Raw genomic sequence first — 22073 nt, 5'->3', positions numbered from 1 at the left:
AGCGTACTTACTTGTCCCTCAGCCGGATTGAAGAGAGAAAAGTTATAATCATAAGTTAACTCCTCTCCAGCCTGAATATCCCTAAGTGAAAACAAGGCCATTCTGAACTGTCCATTCACTGACCACTTTTGCATTTCGCAATTCGGGGCACAAGAATGATTAACGAACCTTCCATCACCTCCCATACGATGTCCGTCGATCACCAAGCCACCATCTAAATGCAGGCAGTAGTGATGGGTATCGTTTGTGTATATCGTGCCCATGCGCTCTTTGAATTCTTGATCAGCCACCACTTCTCCGACATATTCCAGAATGAATTCACCTTGTTTTATAGGAAGCTTCGTTTTAACTCCCCAACCTACAAACACATTAGAATAAGCTGAATGGCTCAACGACTAAAGGTCAAGTATAAAAATTGAAAAGTTATTAATAATGACAAATTTACCTTTTGAGTCTGTCATGAATTTTTCTAATCCTGGAGCCCCTTCGTGTCTTTGTATCTTCTGATTTAGACACCTATGGGAAGCTGGACATTCCGAATACACAAGTCGGTTGATGCAGTCATCTCCACAATTGCTGGAAGGTTTACAATTACAGGCCTGCGGTTCGCATGCTCCTGTCGTATTTTTGATGTTATAGACATTTGTTCTTATTTTCCTAAAAAAAAAATAAAAAAAAACTATAGAAGATGAAATGTAACATAACCTAATTTCCCTTTCCCTCTCTTTATGACGTTCACAACCTCTTTACCGTTATTGAGCCTTTCAAACAATGCTTATCAACAAAAAAGCTTCTATTAAATGTCATATTATGAGATAAATAATTGAGAAAAGTGTTAAATACGTGACAATATGTGGCAAGAGAATCAGAGAGACATCAGATAATCAGAGTTGAAAAGATGAAAAAAGCGTGCTGATAGAATGGTAAAACAAAAAAGAGATATGAGAAATACAACTAGAAACTAGAAAATAGATTGATAAAATAAAAACAGTAGCGATGGTTTGCGAGGTGGAGTGAGAGATGAAAAATAGGATATTAAGATTAAGGGAAATGTAGGACAAAAAAGAAACAAATACACAAAGGAAGAAAACTGAAGCAATACAAAAAGGATGGGGAAGATAAACCGAAAGAATAGAGAGCAATGGATTGGAAAGGAAAGCGAGGATGGAAATGTTACGTGAAAGGTTACATAATTAAGTTCAAAGAGGAAGAATTAGAAATACAAAAAACGTAAGAAGCAAAGGGAAACGTAAACGAGAGTGGTCGAAATTTGAAATACTATAAAGATACCGGCAAAGAGGCGGAAAGGGGATGTTGACAAAGGACGAAAAAAAAATACATAGGAAAAAATTGTGTGAGAAATTGTTGGTGATGGTAACAGCGAGATACAATGTTGGGATATTTAGATGATAATAGGATACTAAAAGGAAGCAAAGAGGTAGAAAAAGTAAGACACCTGCGTCAATGTATTGCAATATATTAAGATAGGGGGAGAGAAATTGGAATATGAAAATATAAACAAAATACTTATTGCAATGCAAATCATAGCATAGAGAGAAAAATTCCTGATGTATTTCAAATAAACAAGATTCATCAATAACTAACTTTGGAGCTAACGAATATAGAAAAACAAGAGGGAGGAGGACGGAGAAACTGAATGATATATTACAAAAACGAATGTAAAGAATGAGAAAAGTGAAAAACAACTCTATATCATAGTAATTATAATTTGTTGTAACATTATTGAGCAGACATTCTAAATCAACAATTATTGACATTTTCTATTGACACGAAAATATTCACTTACCTGTAATTCCATGAAGGCACAGCGTCTTTTCCTGGCAACTGTGAGTGAGTGTGTTGCCACCAGATGTCGTACGGCAACTGGAAGGGTATTTTCCGGCATCTCAGAAATTTACCACAATGGTAGGGTGGCGGTAAAAGTCCATAAGGATGTTCTGACGGGTTGTAGGTCAAATTGCGAGTTGGTTTATTTGCATTTTCAGTACGTTTATGAAGTTTGGTCTCACTAAAAAGAAAGAAAACAGCAGCTTAATTATATTGTTAATTAAGCCATTTATGTAGGGTAACTTTTTGTAAATAACATGATCTGTTGGTATGCTATCATATTGCCTGTCATATAAGTCTAAGTTGTAGCTTATTTTTGAATAACAGCTATCCTAGTAAAATTCTCAATCAACTAATCAAACAATTACATTTATCCAGTGTGAAAGAACTAGAGAAAACAATTTGACCATCATTTATTCCTTTAATTAATTTGTATGTACCTCATAATATTTAAGCTTCAAGCAGATGAGAAGGTGGGAGAGTTGGTTGGAATCAGCAGAATTTATGAGTAAACACATAAGTTAAATCTGACAAAAATTCGGATTCTAATTTCTAATACTAACCATATTGCAGTCTCGATGTCAGTGTAATTTACACTGTGTAAATTTTTACTATAGACCTCAGTCTGTCTGCTTTGCTTGTTTCCCTCATTTTCGAAGTATTGTTGATAAGTTGGGTTCGCGTTTTGTGCTTTTTGTACATATTACAATATTACATTCATTTTTACAACCATGGGTTCGAAGAAAAAGATAATGTCTATTGAACTAAAACGTGAAATCATTGAAAAACATGAGCAAGGTGTACGAGTAACTGACTTAGCGAGGATGTACGGGCTTACCACATCAATGATATGTACCTACTGTACTTAAACGGAAGGAGGTGATAAATGGTATAATGCCAGCTAAAGGCGTTAAAATAATTTATAAGCTCCAGACTTCTCTTCATGGAAAGATGGAGAAACTACTAATAGTGTGGGTGACAGAGAAGCAGCTTCAAGGAGTAACCTTAACACAAAGCATCATATGTGAGAAGGCACGAGCGATTTACGAAGATTTGCTGAAGCAGATCCCACACACTTCCACAAATGATGAATCGGAAGATTCGTTTAAAGTGGAGCCACGGAGGTTAAACTCCACGTGGAAGCTCGCGCCGGTTCGTACCCATATCTGCAGCAGGTCTCCAAGGTGAAGAGCCTCTAGTCGATAGAATAATGTAGGTAAGAGAAGTCGGCAAATTGGACCCGTAACTTCGGGATAAGGATTGGCTCTGAGGATCGGGGCGTGTCGGGCTTGGCGAGGAAGCGGGTCACGGCTGACGTGCCGGGCCTGGGCGAGGTGAAGTGAGCCTAATTCTTACGAGTTGGGTTTCATGGATCCGAGTTCGGTCCCGTGCCTTGGCCTCCCGCGGAACCATCTTGCTGCGAGGCTCTGAGTTACTTTCGGGTGCTTGGATGTCCTCTTCGGCCGCCAATCAACGGTCAGCTCAGAACTGGCATGGACTAGGGGAATCCGCTGTCTAATTAAAACAAAGCATTGCGATGGCATTGTTGACACAATGTAATTTCTGCCCAGTGCTCTGAATGTCAAAGTGAATAAATTTAAGCAAGCGCGGGTAAACAGCGGGAGTAACTATGACTCTCTTAACTCTCTCCATCTCTGCAAAGCTACCTCTTTGCAAAGTTTCAGCCAATTTAATTGAAACCACTTTTACATAAGAGAAGTGCCGGGGTTTTGACTTGTGAAGTTTCGATATTTAACCGCTGATATGTTTTTTAATGTAATATGTACATAAAGATATAAGCATAAATATTCCCTTTTGCAGGTAAAACTATGTGCAATTTTTTTTTTAAGCTTTGTATGTTTTTATTTTAATAGTATACATAGATATGGACTTATACCTATTTGCACAATGATAGATATGAGCATAAAATATTGTTTCGTCACAAAATTCGAATTTATACCCGTTTGTACGCCATGCAGAGATATACATTTTAGGTAGAATTTTAAGGAAATATCAAGAGCTCTACTTACTCGTCTTCTTTGTAGTAATCTGAAAACAACCCCGCCACAAGATACCTCTTCCTCCACTTGAAGTTCTTTCTACCTCTCTTCTCATCGCCAGAAGTAGAAGCCCGGTCCTCTTTCAGCCTCCTTTCCGTGAAAGGTTCTATGCTACTGGCGGGAGATATATCTCTCAATTTCCTCTTCGGATAGTTGTTTTCGTACAGTTGCTCCTTGCCTCTCTTTCGCTTCGTTCTATCTTCCAATCTGGATCTGAGGCGTTCTATACCTGAATCCAGAGACAGTTCAAAATCGTCAGGATCGTCCAGTTTGAATTTGCTGCGGTCACTGCTTCTGGTGTCTACTGATGAGGGAGATAGGTCTCTGTGACGCAATGTCATCCTATAAAATAAAAATTTCATATTATTTTAGTCAAATATTCAATGTAAAATGTAGCAGGAAATCTCAGCATCAAATGAACGACATGACCAATATAACAGTGGAATATATTTTTAATATTGAGTTACAATAAGACGACAATTTTTTTTATTATAGATTTATTTATAAAAGGTTTTTTTATATGGTTTAATATAAGATATAATGTTTCCTGATCTCTCAGATGATGAAGGTCACTGTCACGACTAATCTAAAGATTTTTAAATTCTGACAGATTTTAATTCAGGGATCAAAAAACAATTAAATGTAAATTTGTGGCTATAGTAAGGCATGTAAATTTTGTTTGTTTTCATTCATTTCACGCACTGTTTCATCTTGAATCCTCTTAAGAGTTTAATTTTTATGAGAAAAGACTGATTTGGGAATGAACACATGCCTTAAAAATGTTAGGATGTAACAGGATAACCTGTAAGATGTGTGTCAACTCATAATGAGAACTAGGTATCAGTGATAGGACAAATTTGAACTTTCCGATCACAACATTCTATAGACTAACAAAACTACTTCAGCATACAGTAAGAATTATGAGAAACAATAAGGGTAAATATATTATTATCGAGTATATAAAAATACTGACCTTTCTGATTTCATTTCATCATCGAATTCTGTCCTTTCATCCATGGGTAAACTTTCACATTCACTCATCATTTCCCATCTGGAAGACTCATCAATTTTCATTTTCTCAGGAGTTCCTGGTGTCGATATTGAATTCTCTGATTTTTCTGTTCTCTGAACAAACTTTGTGTACTCTTCTCCTTCTTTTGGAACACGGTCGCAAGCGTTTGAAATTTGTGAGTCCATTGGAAGAGTGGAGGAAGAATCGATGGATGGTTTCTTCTTCCTCTTCTTTACTGTTGGAAAACCTAAAATATTAAGATTGAAATGATCGTTAAAAAAGACACTCAGAAATTGTCTAACATAAAATATAAAATATTAGTAAGTCCTCCAAAACTCGAGAAAATATTTTGCTTCCTTCCCTTCAAGGCCAAAACCTCCATTATCCGAAATCTCTATTAGTCGAAATAATCGCTTTCCTTCGCCTTCCTGGTCCCTACTTCCTTCCTTCTACCTTTCCTTGTAAAATTAATTGCAGCAACCCATATTTTTCACTGTGCCTCATGATGTGACCGAGGTATTCAATTTTGGCTGTTTTTATTGTGGTACTCTGTTCCTTTTTGTATTCTTAATAAAACGTCCTGGTTAGTAACGTGGTCGGTATAGGATATCTTCAGGATTCGACGATAAAACCACATTTCGAAAGCCTCAATTTTCTTGCAGGTAGCGACTGTGAGAGTCCACGACTCAACTCCTTACAACAGTATAGGAAAGATATAACATCGTAATAACCTGATTTTTAAGGGTACTGATAAATCATGACATTTGAATAGCTTAGCCATTTTGTGAAATGCATACCTTGCTTTCTCTATCCTACATTTGATTTCTAAGGAATGGTCCCAATTTTCATTGATGTTCGTACCAAGGTATGTATGGTATGTTTTTACTCTTTCTATTGGTTGATCATTCACACTGATTCTTCCAATTTGCTGTTCCTTCTTAGAGATCATCATACATTTTGTTTTCCTAATGTTTAGTGAAAGTCCATATCTCTGACTTATTTCTGTGATTCTATTCATTAACTCCTGGAGAGTTTCATAACTGTCAGTAAATACCACAGTGTTATCTGCGTATCTGATGTTATTGATACATTCTCTGTTAATTCGAATTCCGGCTTTACTGCTTCTTGAAAGATTTCCCCAGAGTATATGTTGAACAGCAGGGGTGACAGTATACATCCCAGTCGGACCCCACATTTGATTTTGATATCCTCAGATTCTCCTGCCTTTGTAAGGATAGACGGTGTTTGATTCCAGTAAAGATTGCTAATAATTCTTAAATCACACATGTTTATTCCAATATTTGTTAATATCTCCATCAGCTTGTCATGCTGTACTGTATCGAAAGCTTTATGGTAATCAATGAAGCATGCATAAATATTGCAATTAACATCTCTACATCGTTGAAAAATTACTTGTATGCTAAAGAGAGCCTCTCTCGTACCCACTGCGTTCCAAAAACCAAACTGTGTAAAGCTGATTTTTTTTCTCATAGTCTATATATCCTTTATAAGATGTATGATTTTTAAAAACAACTTTAAAATGTAGATCATTAAGCTGATAGTCCGGAAATCATTGCAGGATACGGATTTTGTTTTCTTTCTTAGAGCAATAAAAGTTGACATCAGCCATGATCTTGGTATTACTCCGTTTAAATATATGTCATTGAATATTTGAATATTCTGTCAACCGTAATAAAGAATGATTCAGACACCATGAAAAAAAATTAAAACTGTCAAAATCTGTCCTGCAAAAGACGACTAATTGAAGAATTTCCAAGCTTGGAAGAGTGCTTACTTAAATGGTTTGAGCAGTATTGGAGCCAAAATATCAATATTAGTGGACCACTGTTACAAGAAAAAGCCGAGATATACTCTAAATCATTGGAAGCGGCTAATTTCAGGGCCAGTAATGGATGACTAGAAAAGTTCAAAAGAAGACATGAACTTGCATTTAAAAAGTTCGTTGGAAAAGTGCAAGGGTAAGCATTGAGACCTGTAACAAATGGAAAATGAATTGCAAGTTTTGTTGTATGGTTATGAATATGACAATACCTTCAACTGTTTTTTAAATGTATTCCTGATAAGACTCTTCCTGATAAGGCATAGAAAAACTCTCACCATTAGTCATCGATAAATCTAAAAAACCTCGTTGTTTTTCAAGACGTCAATATGAAATATGAAGAAAATAGAAAAGCATGGATGATTTCTGCAATTTTCAAAAACTGGCTAATAAATATTGATAAGAAAATGGTCAAAGAAAAAAAAATCTTGTTATGTGTTGATAATTGTACAGTCTATGACATTCCAAAAATGAAAACAGTTAAAATCCAATATCTACCTGCCACTACTACATCAAAATTACAGCCTACAGATCATGGATCAAGATATAATAGAAAATCATTATACTGAAAAGAAGTTGTCAGTAATATGGAAGAACAAAGAATTAGATGGCTGATAAAGCTTGGCGAAGTGTAACGACTACTATAAAAAAGTGTTATGTACATTGTGGTTTTCCATTGTCGTCAACAGAAGAAGCTGTGAATTGAATACAGTGGTGTCTGAATCAGAAATATCCTTTGAGGACTGTTACATGCGATGATGGAGTTCTGACTGCTGGGACATTATCTGATGGTGAAATTATCAATTCAGTAGGTCAGAAAACCGATACTAATGATTTAGATGACATAGAAGACTTCAATACATAAAATCAAATCTAAAATATAATTCTATATAAAAATATGTATTTATGTAAATCTATGTTACCATACCAAAAGAAAACAGTTTTATACACATATAAAGTTGGTATTTTCTTACCTGTTCTGTTTATAGCTCTTCTTTTTCTGACCTTCTTTTTAGCTGACTCTGGTGATAACTTGGTACTTTGATCATCTGCTGGCTGCTCCTTTTTAATGATTTCTTCAATGTTTTCAGGAGGTTTCTTGTCTTCAATAGTGGACGATTTCTGTAGGAGATTTCTTTTAACTTTCAACTCAGTTATTAACGATTCGATACTGATTTTCGGTTTCTCCACTTCAATATCCATACCAGGTTCTTCTTTGACGATCGCTGTTAGTTTTTCAACAGTATTTGTCAGTTCTAGTCGATGTCGTTTCTTTGGAGTAGTAGTTATAGCATTAGATTTTTTCTCTATGACGTTATTTAAGGAAGGTTTCTTCTCTGGTTCATTTGTTGGGACATTCTCTTTTGATAATTTAGTGACGCAGACTTCTATAGCTGCATCAATAGGTCCACTACCCTTCTTTATGGAATCTTTTATAATTGCTTTTGTTGTTTCTTTTGTAACAACCTTAGTAAGCTCTTTTACTGTTTTAGACAACTCCTTAGCAATTGGTTTTACAGGTTCTTTGGCCGGCTTGACAGGTTCCTTGGCTAGTTTGGCAGGTTCCTTGGCCAGTTTGACAGGTTCCTTGGCCAGTTTGACAGGTTCCTTGGCCGGTTTGACAGGTTCTTTGACCGGTTTGGCAGGTTCCTTGAGCTGTTTGACAGTTTCTCTACTCGATTTTGTTGGGTCCTTGACAATTTTGGTAGAATCCTTAACCGGTTTGACAGTTTCTTTAACAGATTTGACAGGTTCCTTGATTGGCTTGATAGATTCCTTCACTGGTTTTACAGATTCTTTAACGGGTTTTACAGAATCTTTGACAGGTTTAACAGGTTCCTTCAGTGGTTTGAGAGGTTCCTTGACTGTTTTAGCAGCTTCTTTTACCGGTTTTACAGCTTCTTTGAGCGGTTTGGAAGGTTCTTTAATTACTTTGACAGCTTCTTTGAGTGGTTTGGAAGGTTCTTTAATGACTTTGATAGTTTCTTTAACCAGTTTAGATTCTTTTATAGATTTAACAGGTTCTTTGACTGACTTGACTTGTTCTTTAGCTGGTTTCACTGGTTCCTTGACAATTTTTGGAGTTTCTTTAATGACTGACTTCTTTTCAGTAATTTCTTTTACAGCCACCTTACCAGCGTCTTTGACATCCATCTTTGTAGCTTCTTGCACTTCATATTCATTATTATTGATGTTTTGGATTTTTGGAGTTGCAACTATGTTAGATTTAATTACTGGAACATGTCTAGGAGATACTGAAGATTTCTGAATTTCATTTTTTGGAGTAACATTTCCAATTTTCGGTTTCTCTACTTTTGTTGCAGGAATACTTTGTTTTATTTTATTTTTCAGGCCTTCTTCTGGCTCAGGTTTGATTTCTTCAGTTTCGGTTTTGTTTTCGTTATTATTCACCACGTGATAATGTCTTTTCTTAAGAGGCAGTCTTTGTTCATTTGAGTTATTTACCTTGTTATCGGTTGTGCTGACATTCTGTTTCTTTTTCTTCTTTTCTGAGTATTCTGTTGTTTTCCTTTTCTTTGTTACTTTCTTAAGAGTCTTAATTATTTGCTCTGGTACATTTTCCTTTGGTTGTTTGGTCGCTATAGCACAATATTTGATGAAATCTGCTATGAGCTTGTCAATTTCAATATTGATTTTTGGATCCGAAGTTGACATTGGTTTGAAAACTTTAAATTTGTATTTTTTGTGTTTCTTATGCTTGTGTTTGCTGTGCATAAGTTTTGGAACTTTGAGTGTCTGATATCGGTTTCTTTTGTCGATTCTATTCTTTGTACTAAGCACCGGCCTGTTTCTCATTCTAGCTTTGACAACTTTCTGTTGGTTTTCTTTCAATTTTTCCACAGGTTTCACGATGGTTGTTTCTGGAGTGGTTATAGTTGTTCGGTGTTTGGGTGGCCTTCCAGGACCTTTTTTAACTGCAGGTGGTCTTCCAGCTTTCCTTCTAGGTGGGTATAATACTCTATCTGCATTTCCATACATAACTCTATCAAATCTATTGGACGTTACTGGGATTTTACTTACTTCCTTTACTTCTTTTGATTTAATAATCGCAGGTACTTGTTTCACATTATTGTTAGATTTAGTCACAGCTTTTTCATTTTTTACCATCTTGGGTAGGGACTTTTCCACCTTTTTTGCATCTTCCTTTGGACACACAGCAGACTTTTGCTTTATACTAGGTGATAGACTAGGTTCTGGACTGGAAACATGATCTGGACTATTTTGAATGCCAGAATCTGGGGACACATTTGGATTGGTGCAATATTCTTGCGGTTTTTCCGAAGAAACAGCTTCTTTTTCAACTTTCTTTGGCCTACCTCGTCGTTTCTTTATGTTCTCCACATCAGGTTTAGCACTTTGAGTGTCCAATGTGGTTGCAGGAAGTACAGCGGGTTTTATATTTTCATTTACAGCTGGTATAGTAGGACATGGTGCATTTAGCATCTGTGTCTGTGCCACAAATTGTTGCAACAAGCTATTCGCATATAAACTATTAGGATTAGGAGGTGCGTGAGATTCTCCTTCGCTGGAACTCTCCGTTGTCCTTTGGATCAAGGCGTTGACTGCTTGTTGGGGAAGCTCCATGTCAGATCCTGACATGTCTCCTGTTGTAGGGGAGTTCTTATCACTTCGGTTGCACTCAAAATCGAAAGCGTCAATCTCCTGTTGGTCAGGTAAAATGGCAGCTAGATCTTCTTGACGGATCTCTTGCAGACTACACGATGCCAGCATAGCGCTATCTGCATCTGAATCATCCGAATCTGAGCTAGAGTAGGTTGATCCTCGAGAAAGAGGAAGTGAAGCCATCTGAAAAAAATAAAACCATTGTTATAAAAATGTGGAAATTGTAATTAATGAATAAGAGATAAAAAACAAGAATACTGTAAAAAAATAAGTAAACAATGAAATATATGTTATGCTAAAATATAGTTTATTGAATATGTAAGTGTACACTTTATGTATAAAATTCTTTTGTCTAAACAGAGCCTGGAAAACTCTTTCTATTTTTTTTATTTACAATTATTTAAAAGTAGTTAGTGCCGGTAGAATTACTACCCAGTGATGCAAACTGTAAAATATCAAATTGAAACCCAAACAAAATCAACTGACTGACAAGATCAACTGACTGAAAAAAACAAGTTAAAAGCTCCACATAGGCATAAAAAAAGTTGATCTACCCGAGAATTGTCAAAATTTAATATTAGTTTTTAAAATAATTCCTAGCTATAATATTCATTTTACCAACCACACATTTTCCAAAAACTATTCCCAAATTTTGTTAAATACAATTTTGTAAGAAATGCCGAATTTAATGAGAAAATAAAAGCCTGCAAGATTAAACATGAAATGATATATAGAAGTCAATCAAGCCTCAAAATTGATGTGTCAATCCTAACCCCCTAAAATAAATTATAAAGCTGGCGGAAACAATTTGCTATAATGTTAAATATTTAAAATTTAATAACGCAAAATGGACACATTCGATTAGTGAATGGACAGACACAATAAATTTAAAACTTCACTACTGTCGTATGACAATAAGCATAAAAGAAAGTAACAGGAAATCTTGGAAGCATTCATCTGTAGTTATTATATGTCGTCACCCATTATATTTAATACTTTATATAAAACATTAATTAATTAAATTAATTAAAAACCAATTAGCAGTAGTAAATATTACAAAACAATTTATTCTTAGAACTCTTTAAACAAAATGTTCAATTGTTGTGAAACAATATACTTTATAAATGGTTAAATAATTGATTTATGGATCATTGTTTACATATCGGACTTGTATCCTTTTACCCATTTCCCTCTTATTGGCTAATATTGAAAAACATTTAAATTTGACAGTTGACATACCAAACACTAGCAAGTTATCAAATATGTATTACGAAATATAAACAAAAATTAGTTGTAGACCTTATGAATCATGATTTTCAAAATCCTCGAATCCATAATTTCCATGTCACTCATTATTCCACGGCAGAATTGGAAAACGGAAAAATAGCGTCACTGCACTCCCCTCGCTGATGCACTCACTATCCCCTCGATTGCAGTTTTTGCACACTATGATTCAGTATGAAAACCTACTATTTAACTCCGGCACAAAAACGATTTAACTATGAAAAATAACACATAATTCGAAAATATAAAGCGTCACGAACGTTTATATGTCGTGTTTGTTGCATCTAGTGGCCCTTGCTTGATATAAACGAACCTAGTAGTACGAAGGGTTCGAAATTTGGTTAGAGTGCCGTCCCGCCAACGGTCGCGATGCCCCGATTAATCGATGATATACAGGGGCGGTTAGACCCAAAAATACCTTCCGCGTTTTTTATACAATTATTCCTTCCGAGTCCATTATCTGACAATTTACAAATTTGCTCATTACACGAGCGTGAAAATAAACTGTTTACTGACGACTTACTAATTTGTTTCACCTCTTCCAAAAAGTATGAACTTATTTTCTATCTATTTTTAATTTTTCCCTTTTGTTTTCTTATTTCTGCTAACATATAAGTACTTTGGTCTTTATTCCCTGATTTTTCCCGTAGTCTCATCGTCTATTTTGACGGAATATCAACTATTTTTAATGTGATTTTATATTTGTAGAACATTTTCCTTACCGTTCCTGTATTTTAATAAGTTTGTTTCTTATCATCCGATACTAACGAATCGGCTTGTTTCTTCCAATATTTTTGTTTTTATTTCTTATTCCCATTATTCGTTCAATCAACCTCTTGTTCGATATGATTTAAGTCGGTGGTACCTTTATAATTTTTGTCTGTAGAATTCAAATTTTTTTATTGGTTTTTTAATTTAATTATGTATTAAATAACGAACGAATGGACTTTATTTGTAAAAAAAATGCCCGGCAATCTATCTATAAGCTATATCTAAGTCAAAATATAGAGCTGATGTCAGGCATCGCAATGACTGCAAAAGGATAATATGCAGAGTGTATAAAGTTCTTTTAAAACCTGGTATCCTTGGTGTCAAATAGACACCTGGGAAATTAGACATTTACACAATTAGCCAGGATTTTTACCATAAAAAACTAAGCAATTTATCTAAAAATTTTCATTTTCTAATCAAACATGATTTTTATTGTCATATGCTAATTTGCAAATACTAATTTTTTTTTAAATTATTACCCTCAGCAAAAGTTACTGTTGTGTAATGCGTCATTACTTGCAAATCAGTTATTCTTAAGATAATGTGAGGGATTTAAACAATAATAACTGTTTAAGGAATTCAAGAGCCTTTAACCTTTGTTTCATAGCGATCTTTTATTTTATGGATATTTAGGGTTATTTTATGTGTCAAGAATTATGACCCATTTCAACATTTAAAACAGATTTATTTCACGGTACACAAAACTGGGAACATTAAAAACCGAATGAGGTCTATGTCTAACGGCAGATAATTCAGTTTTTAAAGAGTACTTCAATAAAATCATCTAATATTACAATACTACACAGTATGACGATGTACAAATTATTTGATTTAACAGGTTGGCAGCGATACAGCGCATATATGGGCCATATCGATTTCTGTTAATGTGTGGATCAAATAGTCCATCTCTGGTGTGTGCATTTTTAATAATTTTCTTCTTTTTAAAAACTGCATACAGCACGCATTGAGTATTTCTACTGACAACAAATTTAATGTGATGTGTCCAGATATTGATATTTTTAATGATATACCCATAAATGCAAGTACACCATCCCAAATACTTCAATTATTTTAACGGACGAATTGATTGAGCTTATGGTGATTTTTTTGCCATTATTTTAGCAATGAGCATTGTCGATGTACCAAAAATCAATGTGTACTGATCAAAATTCCCATTTTTATAACGAATTTATTACAAAAGTTATGACAAGAGACAGGTTCTTGTTATTATTAAAATGCTGTCATTTTGTGAACAATTTGGAAGATACTGGTGCAGAAAAACTGTAAGTCACTGCAGATCAAGTACAAAAAAGTTTCCAGCAATATTTTAAACCGGGTAAACGTGTAATAATAGATGAATCTACGCTTCACTGGCAAGGTCGCTTATGCTTTAGACAATGCATAAACAATAAGCGGCAAAAATATGGTTTTAAAATGTATAAGCTATGTTGCACAAATGGATAATGAATTTTAAAATTTACACCGGTCAATCAGATGTAAATAGCGGAATGGGACACGCAGAAGATGTCGTTATCATATTAATGACACCTTTTTATGATGAGGGCAGGATCCTTTTTTGCGATATTTTTTATACTACTGTGTGGCCGAAAATCTCTTGTGCAGTGTAATACTCAGATTTGTGAAACTTACAGACAAAACAGAAAATTTTATCTAAATGATTTTGTTCTAAAAAACTGAAGAGAGCGAAAGTTTGTAGATTACAAAGAAAGAATACTATAAGATATATGGAATAAGATGGATGGACAAAAGGTCTGTTTCCGTTTTAACTACATGTCCTGACCATGATACATCAGTTGAAGATAATCAAGTTTTGAACAGAAATCAGATTCCAATTCGAAAGCCAAATAATAAAGTCAATCGAAGAAGGGTGTAGATTATAAGTTAGTGAGGAAGTTTAATCACTTGTAAACATTAACATCAAAATTTAGTGACGAAGTGGCGACATATCAGAGTCCACTAGGAAAAGGGTGGTAAATTGTAAAGAAAGGTAGTAACAGGTAAAAGAACTATTTTTTGGTTTTGCTTTAACTGATGCTTGGATAATATCGTTTTTTCAAACAAAAAATTATCAATACTAGATTTTCGTTTGAGTATTTGTAAAGACTTGACAGAAGGGGATTTAGAAATTACTAGACCAAACCAAATTCCTAGACGCACTCCAAAACGAGTATATACATCAACTAAGCCTGGATCAGATTTAAAAAAGAAGGAGAAATTGAACAGGATGTTACAAAAATTTCAGAAAGACTATGAACAGTCGCAAAGTCTACAAAAAATGCAAACTGGTATACACGTCTTGCACAGAATGTGAAGTCAACCAGCCATTGTCTTGTATGTTTTAATTTTACATTTATGAAAGATTCGTATTATATACTTTCTATGTTCATTTTATATATTCCATTTTACAATTTATGTGTTTGAGTTAGGTAATAAAACCCTATTTTTGTTTTTAGCTGTGAAAAAAAATTGAAAAAGAAATAGTAAAAAATTTATTATGTCTATTATTGGCCATATGAATTTAAATACTTTTTTTAGGTCATCAAAAACAAACCGCATAAACTACTATAATTATAAAATATCAGATTCCATACACAATTTCCTTTTACATTAATTTCTTAAAACATCAACTGCATTTCTTTCATACATTCCATAATTTAACGACATTTATAGAAAATACAAAATCCGTCCCTGCATTGACGTCATTTGTGTGCCGTATTATCCTTACAGGATCAAAGTTATGCAACTGGCCGAACAGGTGGACATCGAATAACGCACATGGTCGGGAATGGAACTGTATGCAACGTTGCGTTTACGGAAATGCCGCAGAAACAAAATAAATCGCACAATTAATTTGTCAAAAATATATTTACGGAAACAAAAACAATAATTATTGTCGTTTACTGAGTAAATAACATTTTTGATAGTTGCGAGGAAACGGTATTCCGATATTCAATATATGAATGAGATCCTTAAGATAATAGAGCATTGTGCAATTTTTAAGTCAGACACTGAAGAATTCCTAGAAAATTTTAAAACGGCTTAAAAATCACGGTGTGGCATCAAGAATGTCAAAAATGTTCCAATTTGATTCTAAATTACTATTATTATAATTCCAAATTCGCGTGATTTTAAAGAAGGTATATTCTGTCATCATGTAGATATGCGAGGAGCTAAAATATTATTGCGTCTACAGGTTGCTCCAGAAAACTAACACAAAAAAGTTATTTTTTACACACAACGTAGCAACAAATAACGCAACGCTTTTTGATTGTATATGAAAAATACGGTTAGCTTTTATATATATATATATATATATATATATATATATATATATATATATATATATATATATATATATATATATATATATATATATATGAAAATTACTGAGTTCTCGGGAAGAACCGCGTTGAGAATTTAAAACTCGACGTTTCGGCACCCATTTTGGAGCCATTATCAAGAGTGATACGGTTCGGTTCGAGTTCGGGGTCTCAATCTGCCTACTCCCCTCACTCGAGACGCACCAGTATCGTGTTCTATATTGCAAGAACTGTCTCTCGGCACTGAGGTCTCAATCTGCCTACTCCTCAGTGTCGAGTGACAGCCGGTCTTACCCTGTGTGGCTGCTTTTATACTCGCTGTATGCGCGGGAACGGTATGCGCTGACGTGGTCTGAACTGACGTGGCCTGAGCGGTATGGGCGGGAGGTCGCTGAAGCAGGGGTCGCCATGTTGCCGGCAATCGTTTCGCGTCATCGCGCGTGTTCAAGCTGTTAGGCCGTTTTTCGATTTCGATAGCTTCACGAATGATTCTCGCTTTTAATGAGCGGATGGGAGCGATGGTTTTTGCTTTTTCGAAATCTATTTTGTGGCCTGTCTGAATATGATGTTGGGCTAGGGCTGAAGTGGTATCGGAATGTTTGACTGATAAAGAATGTTCGTAAATACGGTTATGGATTCGTCGGTTTGTCTGTCCTACGTATGTACGTGGGCAACTGGAACAAGGTATCTCGTAGACACCATGATCTTCATTGGGGATTTGGTCTTTTACGGATCTGACGAGATTGGACAATTTGGAGTGAGTGGTGAAGATGGTTTTGATATTAAGAGGGATAAGAGTTCTACTGATCTTGTCAGTGACACCTGTAATGAAAGGTAGAAAGATTTTGGGTTGATCCTTCGGCAAGGTTTCTTTTTTTGGATGGAATGGGGTTTAGAAGTTTTTGAATGCTTCTATTGATTTGGGTTTTGTGGTAGCCGTTTTGTAGGAGTGTTTGTCTTATTGAATTGATTTCGGATGACCTGTGATTGTTGTCGCTAAGTCTTATGGAACGGGAAATAAGAGTGTTGATGACTAAATTAAGTTGGGCGGGGTGATGATGTGACTGGGCATTGACATACATAACATATATATATATATATATATATATATATATATATATATATATATATATATATGTTATGTACAAATTTTAGAGCTACAGCTACTGTTTCTCTGCCAGCGCCGTGTGACCTTGTCTGTGTAATTCTGCTAAAAAATCACACTTGCGAAAGTGAAAAAGAAATACTGAAAAGTAGTTAGCAAAACCGTGATAGCTCAGCCGAAAAAGTTCCGACAATCGAGTATGAACATAGCAGGGAGGAACAGGTATAAGTACTACTTGTTGAATCAAGGCCGTGACAGGTGCTAAAATCGAACAATCAGTTGAATATTTTGCTAAATGTTAGTAACTATGACGTTGTTTTTTTACGGGTAACAGGCTTACATCCTTTAAAATTTTTAGAATTAATGATAATCTTTTAAACGTAGTACATTACTGCGATAAGATTAAGAATGATGATACATATGTAATAAGGAGCAATAAGAGAGGACAACGCTTAAAGATAGACATTCTTGAATGTAGTTGAAGTTTGATGGCCTAAAAGCGGCAGAAGTTCAATAGACAACTCCGTGTTTTATTACTCTGGAGATAACACCCCACAAAATCGCAAAAGAGTAGCTGTTGGTCATCAACAAAGAAACCGAAAGATTAGTCAAAGGCGTTATACCGATAACGAACAGAATTGCATTTATGAAATTCAACGGCAAGCCATGCAATATAAACATTACATATTGCATTACAACATTGCATACGCACAGACATCTGATAGCACAGAGAAAAAAAACAGACAGCTTTTACAATGAATTAGACAAAACACTGGAAGAAACCAAGAGAGGAAGTTAATATTATTTTAGGCGACTTCAATGCGAAAGTAGGTAAAGGAAGAGATGGAGAAATAGTAGGCGAATATGGGTAAGGAACACTTAATGAGAGAGGAGAGAGACTAGTTCGGTTTTGCAAGGACAACGAACTCATTATCAAGAAAGCCTCTAGAGATCACGGTGAGACCACAGTAAGAAACCAGATTGACTACATCATTATAAACCAAAGATTCCGTAACGCCATAGTATCGACTAAAGTTTACGCAGGGGCAGATATAGCAACTGACCAGAACCTTGTTTTAGCAGACATGAAACTCATACTAAAGAAAATAAAAACAACCACCAAAACACCTAGTCTTACGTTGCCATGTAATCAATTTCTATTGTAACTTAAACATCCTAATTTTTAATCATTATCAAAAATGTAACTCAAAGTTATTCATATATCATTTAAAGGGTTTTACCCATGTATTTAGTGGCTTAAAACATGTACATCCAGATAGCACTGATGATGGAATAGTTATTCCGAAAACGTTCTGTGATGTAGCCCGATAGGGTTTTTTTTATTATTATACCTTTTATAAACGAATTTTTAAATAAATTTTTTAGCTAGAATTAATCTAAGAAGTCTAAAAAAAGCTGATCTGTGCTAACACATCAAAGAACGAATACACGAGGAAGTCCAGAAAGTAGAAAGACAAGGACAATTTAACGCTACAGAAAAATGGATAGAGTTTGAGAAGATCCTGAGGAACATCAAAGAACAACAACTATCAAACAACAATAAAGTCATGGATATCGGAAAGAAGGAAATACAAGAATAAAAACGAACAACAATACAACAACAATGAAACAAACAATCAGAGAAAAAATCAATCAGAAAATTGTGCAGGAATAGAAAGATTAGAAAAACAACATGACAGCTTTAAAATATACAGAAAAATTAAAGAAACAGCTGACATATACAAAAAAAAAGAGGTACTGGAAACATACTGGACAAAAACAACAAAATAATAATTGAAAGTACAGAGAAAATAAATAGATGGAAAAAATATATAAAATAGCCATTTAAAAATAAGGAAAGAATTGAGACAGTAGAACCAAGAGGTAGAAATGGACCTACAAGTACCAAAGAGGAAATTGAAGAAGCACTAACGTATGATAAAAATGATAAAGCCATGGGACCGGATGAAATACCTACAGAAATCTTAAGACTACTAACAGAGAATCACATTGATATAATAGTAAAATTATTCAATGAAATTTACCATACTGGGGAAATTAAATAATGGCTAATATCTGAGTTTATCCTAATACCCAAAAAACTCAATGCAATAAAATGTGAAGAATATAGAACGATCAGCTTGATGAACCATGTTTTCTTACCAGTGATACATGAACGTCTCTACAAAAACCTGGACGATATAACAACAGGAAACCAACTGGGATTTAGAAAAGACTTTGGCACTAGAGAGGCAGTCATAGAACGGTGTGGAGATGTCAACTGTGGCGTATTCATATGTCTAGTTCACTTTAAAAGAAAGCTGTTCACGCCTCTATCTAATTCAAGTTTATTGTATGCATTTTTACAATCCGGCAACATAGTGGCGTAGGGATATATATTGTGCCATATGTGAAGATAAGGCGAGTCCCTTAAGGCACCCCAAAGAAGACATCACTCAAATACGAGACGAGATCGGTGACACACCACTCAGAGCGAGCGGACATAATACTTAATAAGCGTTATATATATTCATGTATTGTGTAATTCAAAATAAAATCAGTTTAGTTTTCGCACGGAGTTTGATTATTAACCAGCGGCACAAGCGAAGTGCATATCAAGCAAATCCAAGGTCTATTCGAGCCGAATCATCAAATTTTTGTGTTGAAACAGTGTAAATTCACCGAATTCCGAACTCATATTTGTGTCATCATATTAGCGGGCGAAATAGTGCATTCATAGTGGCCCGAGCGCGTTATAGACTATCGAACGTTGTTCTTAAGACAGTTACGTAATTGGACAACTGTGGGTTTAAAATCTGTGAAGACCTATTATACGACTTGAGGCCGATCCTTGGCGCCAGGAGGCTAGAGCTAATAAACATACAAATATTTTGGTGAGCATATCCATTTCACATTTCCTTTTATTTATCAGTCTTTGTACCTTTATTCTGCACATGTGATAATTCTGAGAACGTTAGGGTCGAATATCAAGCGATTTATAATCTGTTTCTGTTTACTGTATAATTCATCATAAAATTATGGAGAATTTAAAGCGAAAAAGGGGCGGTTTTAAATGCAAACTCACAATATTTTCGAAATTTATATTAGCGTTAAATGATAAAATAACTAAGGGTGAAACGATTTCAGATTTAGAAGTATTACAGGCTATTGAAATGGTAAATAATATAGAACATTTACAGGGCGAATTCGATGAGGTTCAAGGGCATATAGAAAATACGGTTCAATTTGAATTATTAGAGGATGAATATACGGAGCGCGAAGAATTCTATAACAAATATTATTCACAATTAGCGGTAGCGCGAAAAATCATTCGCGATAATCAACAAGTAGCTTGTATAGAAAGCGATAAAGCAAGTGAGCGCTCTAAGAATTCATATACAGGGCATTGTATTGAGCTTAAACCTATCGAGTTACCAAAATTTGATGGTAATTATAATAATTGGTTAGATTTTGCAGATCTTTTTGAATCTTTAGTTAACAGAAATGAGTACTTAGACAATATAAGGCGTTTTCATTATTTACGAAGTTCATTACAGGGCGGTGCGGCGCAGGTCATACGAACATTAGAGTTTACCGCCGAAAACTATGCAGTTGCGTGGAAATTAATTAGGGAAAGGTACGATAATAAGAGATTATTAATTTCCAATCATATTAATGCCTTATTTAATATAGAGCCAATACATAAAGAGTCATCTAATAGATTGCGGCAATTAGTTGACATTTTTTCGAAGCATTTATACGCGTTAAAGCAGCTAGGGCTACCTACTGATTCGTGGGACATACTCCTTATTCATATTATTTCTTGTAAGTTCGATACATCGACTTTACGCGCATGGGAGAATAGCAAAACACATAATGAAATTCCTAGTTTTGATGATTTTAAAACGTTTTTAAAATCAAGGGCGGACCTCTTAGAATCTCTTGAGGTAAATCAAGCTGAAAAACAAAATACACGGAATATTTCTCAGGCGGGCGCATATTCACGGAATACGAAATATTCACATAACATTCGCGGTCTATATTCATCACAGGGAACTTTAAATAAATCGGATAATACACAGTGTTGCCCTATTTGCAAAAGGGAACACACTATTTATCAATGCGGCGAATTTTCAAAACTTTCATCTAGGGACAGGTTTGATAAAGTAAGACAGGTCAATCTTTGCACGAATTGTCTTAAACCTGGACATTTCTATAAGCGGTGTAGACAATCAACATGCAAGAAATGCGCGTCAAAACACCATACGTTATTGCATCCAGATAGATCAAGCGAACAAAACGCAGCTTTAGTTCATCAACCGGTAGAAAACGCGAGCGATATACGATCTGCAGATAATATACAAGGTAGTTTAAACACTACCAATTTGTCAGTTTCGGCAGTTAGCGCTGCAGATCAAACTATACTGTCCACAGTATTAGTTAATATTTTTGACAGCCAAGGTAAGGCATACATAGTGCGAGCTTTGTTAGATTGCGGTTCACAAAGCTCATTCATAACCGAAAATTTATGCGATAAACTTAGATTAAAAACGACAAGCGCGAACATATCAGTCATGGGCATAAATAATATTGCATCTCCCGTTCGATTCAAATGCGAAATAAATATACAGTCGCGTAGCGATATAACTTTTCATAAAACTTTAAATTGTTTCGTAATACCAGAAATTACGGGGTGCGTGCCGGCATCTGAAATAAACATTAGCGATTTGCGGATACCTAAACGTTTAAAATTAGCGGATAATCATTTTCATACACCACAAAAGGTCGAATTGTTGATAGGAAGTGATCTATTTTGGCAAATACTGGGCGCAAACAGAATTAGTTTAGGTAAAAATAAACCATTCATGCAAGAAACAATGTTTGGCTGGATCATAGCAGGGCCGTATATCAGCCAAAACAAAGCATCAGAAAAGCGAATAACTAAGTGCAATTTCACAAACACAATCGAAGTTACAGAACAGCTAAGTAAGTTCTGGGAACTTGAAGAGGTTTTCAATGGAAAACCTGCACTCTCGGGCGAAGAAATTGCATGCGAAAAACATTTCGAAGATACGGTGAAACGCGACGCGACAGGCAAATTCATAGTATCATTGCCATTTAAGGAACCGATAAGTTCACTCGGTGATTCATTTCGTCAAGCAAAAAA

The 22073-nt window shown here is 35.0% G+C and overlaps 1 protein-coding gene across 2 annotated transcripts in view; it reads right to left on the bottom strand.

The window, feature by feature from the left end:
* The window catches only part of ash1 (histone-lysine N-methyltransferase ash1), a 157914-nt gene that overhangs the window by 21746 nt on the left and 114095 nt on the right, over positions 1 to 22073 (bottom strand). For both annotated transcript variants that reach the window (XM_072529500.1, XM_072529501.1), the window contains 6 exons: positions 7735 to 10588; positions 4882 to 5167; positions 3879 to 4250; positions 1808 to 2029; positions 446 to 657; positions 12 to 358 (listed from right to left, as the gene is read on the bottom strand). In XM_072529500.1, the coding sequence (XP_072385601.1) occupies positions 12 to 358; positions 446 to 657; positions 1808 to 2029; positions 3879 to 4250; positions 4882 to 5167; positions 7735 to 10588 (4293 nt within the window). The remainder of the gene's footprint in view (positions 1 to 11; positions 359 to 445; positions 658 to 1807; positions 2030 to 3878; positions 4251 to 4881; positions 5168 to 7734; positions 10589 to 22073) is intronic.

This window comes from Diabrotica undecimpunctata, chromosome 4, assembly GCF_040954645.1.
Source record: "Diabrotica undecimpunctata isolate CICGRU chromosome 4, icDiaUnde3, whole genome shotgun sequence".
NCBI lineage: Eukaryota > Metazoa > Arthropoda > Insecta > Coleoptera > Chrysomelidae > Diabrotica > Diabrotica undecimpunctata.
Note: the sequence above shows the minus strand (reverse complement) of the source record. Positions and strands in the feature narration are given on the sequence as shown.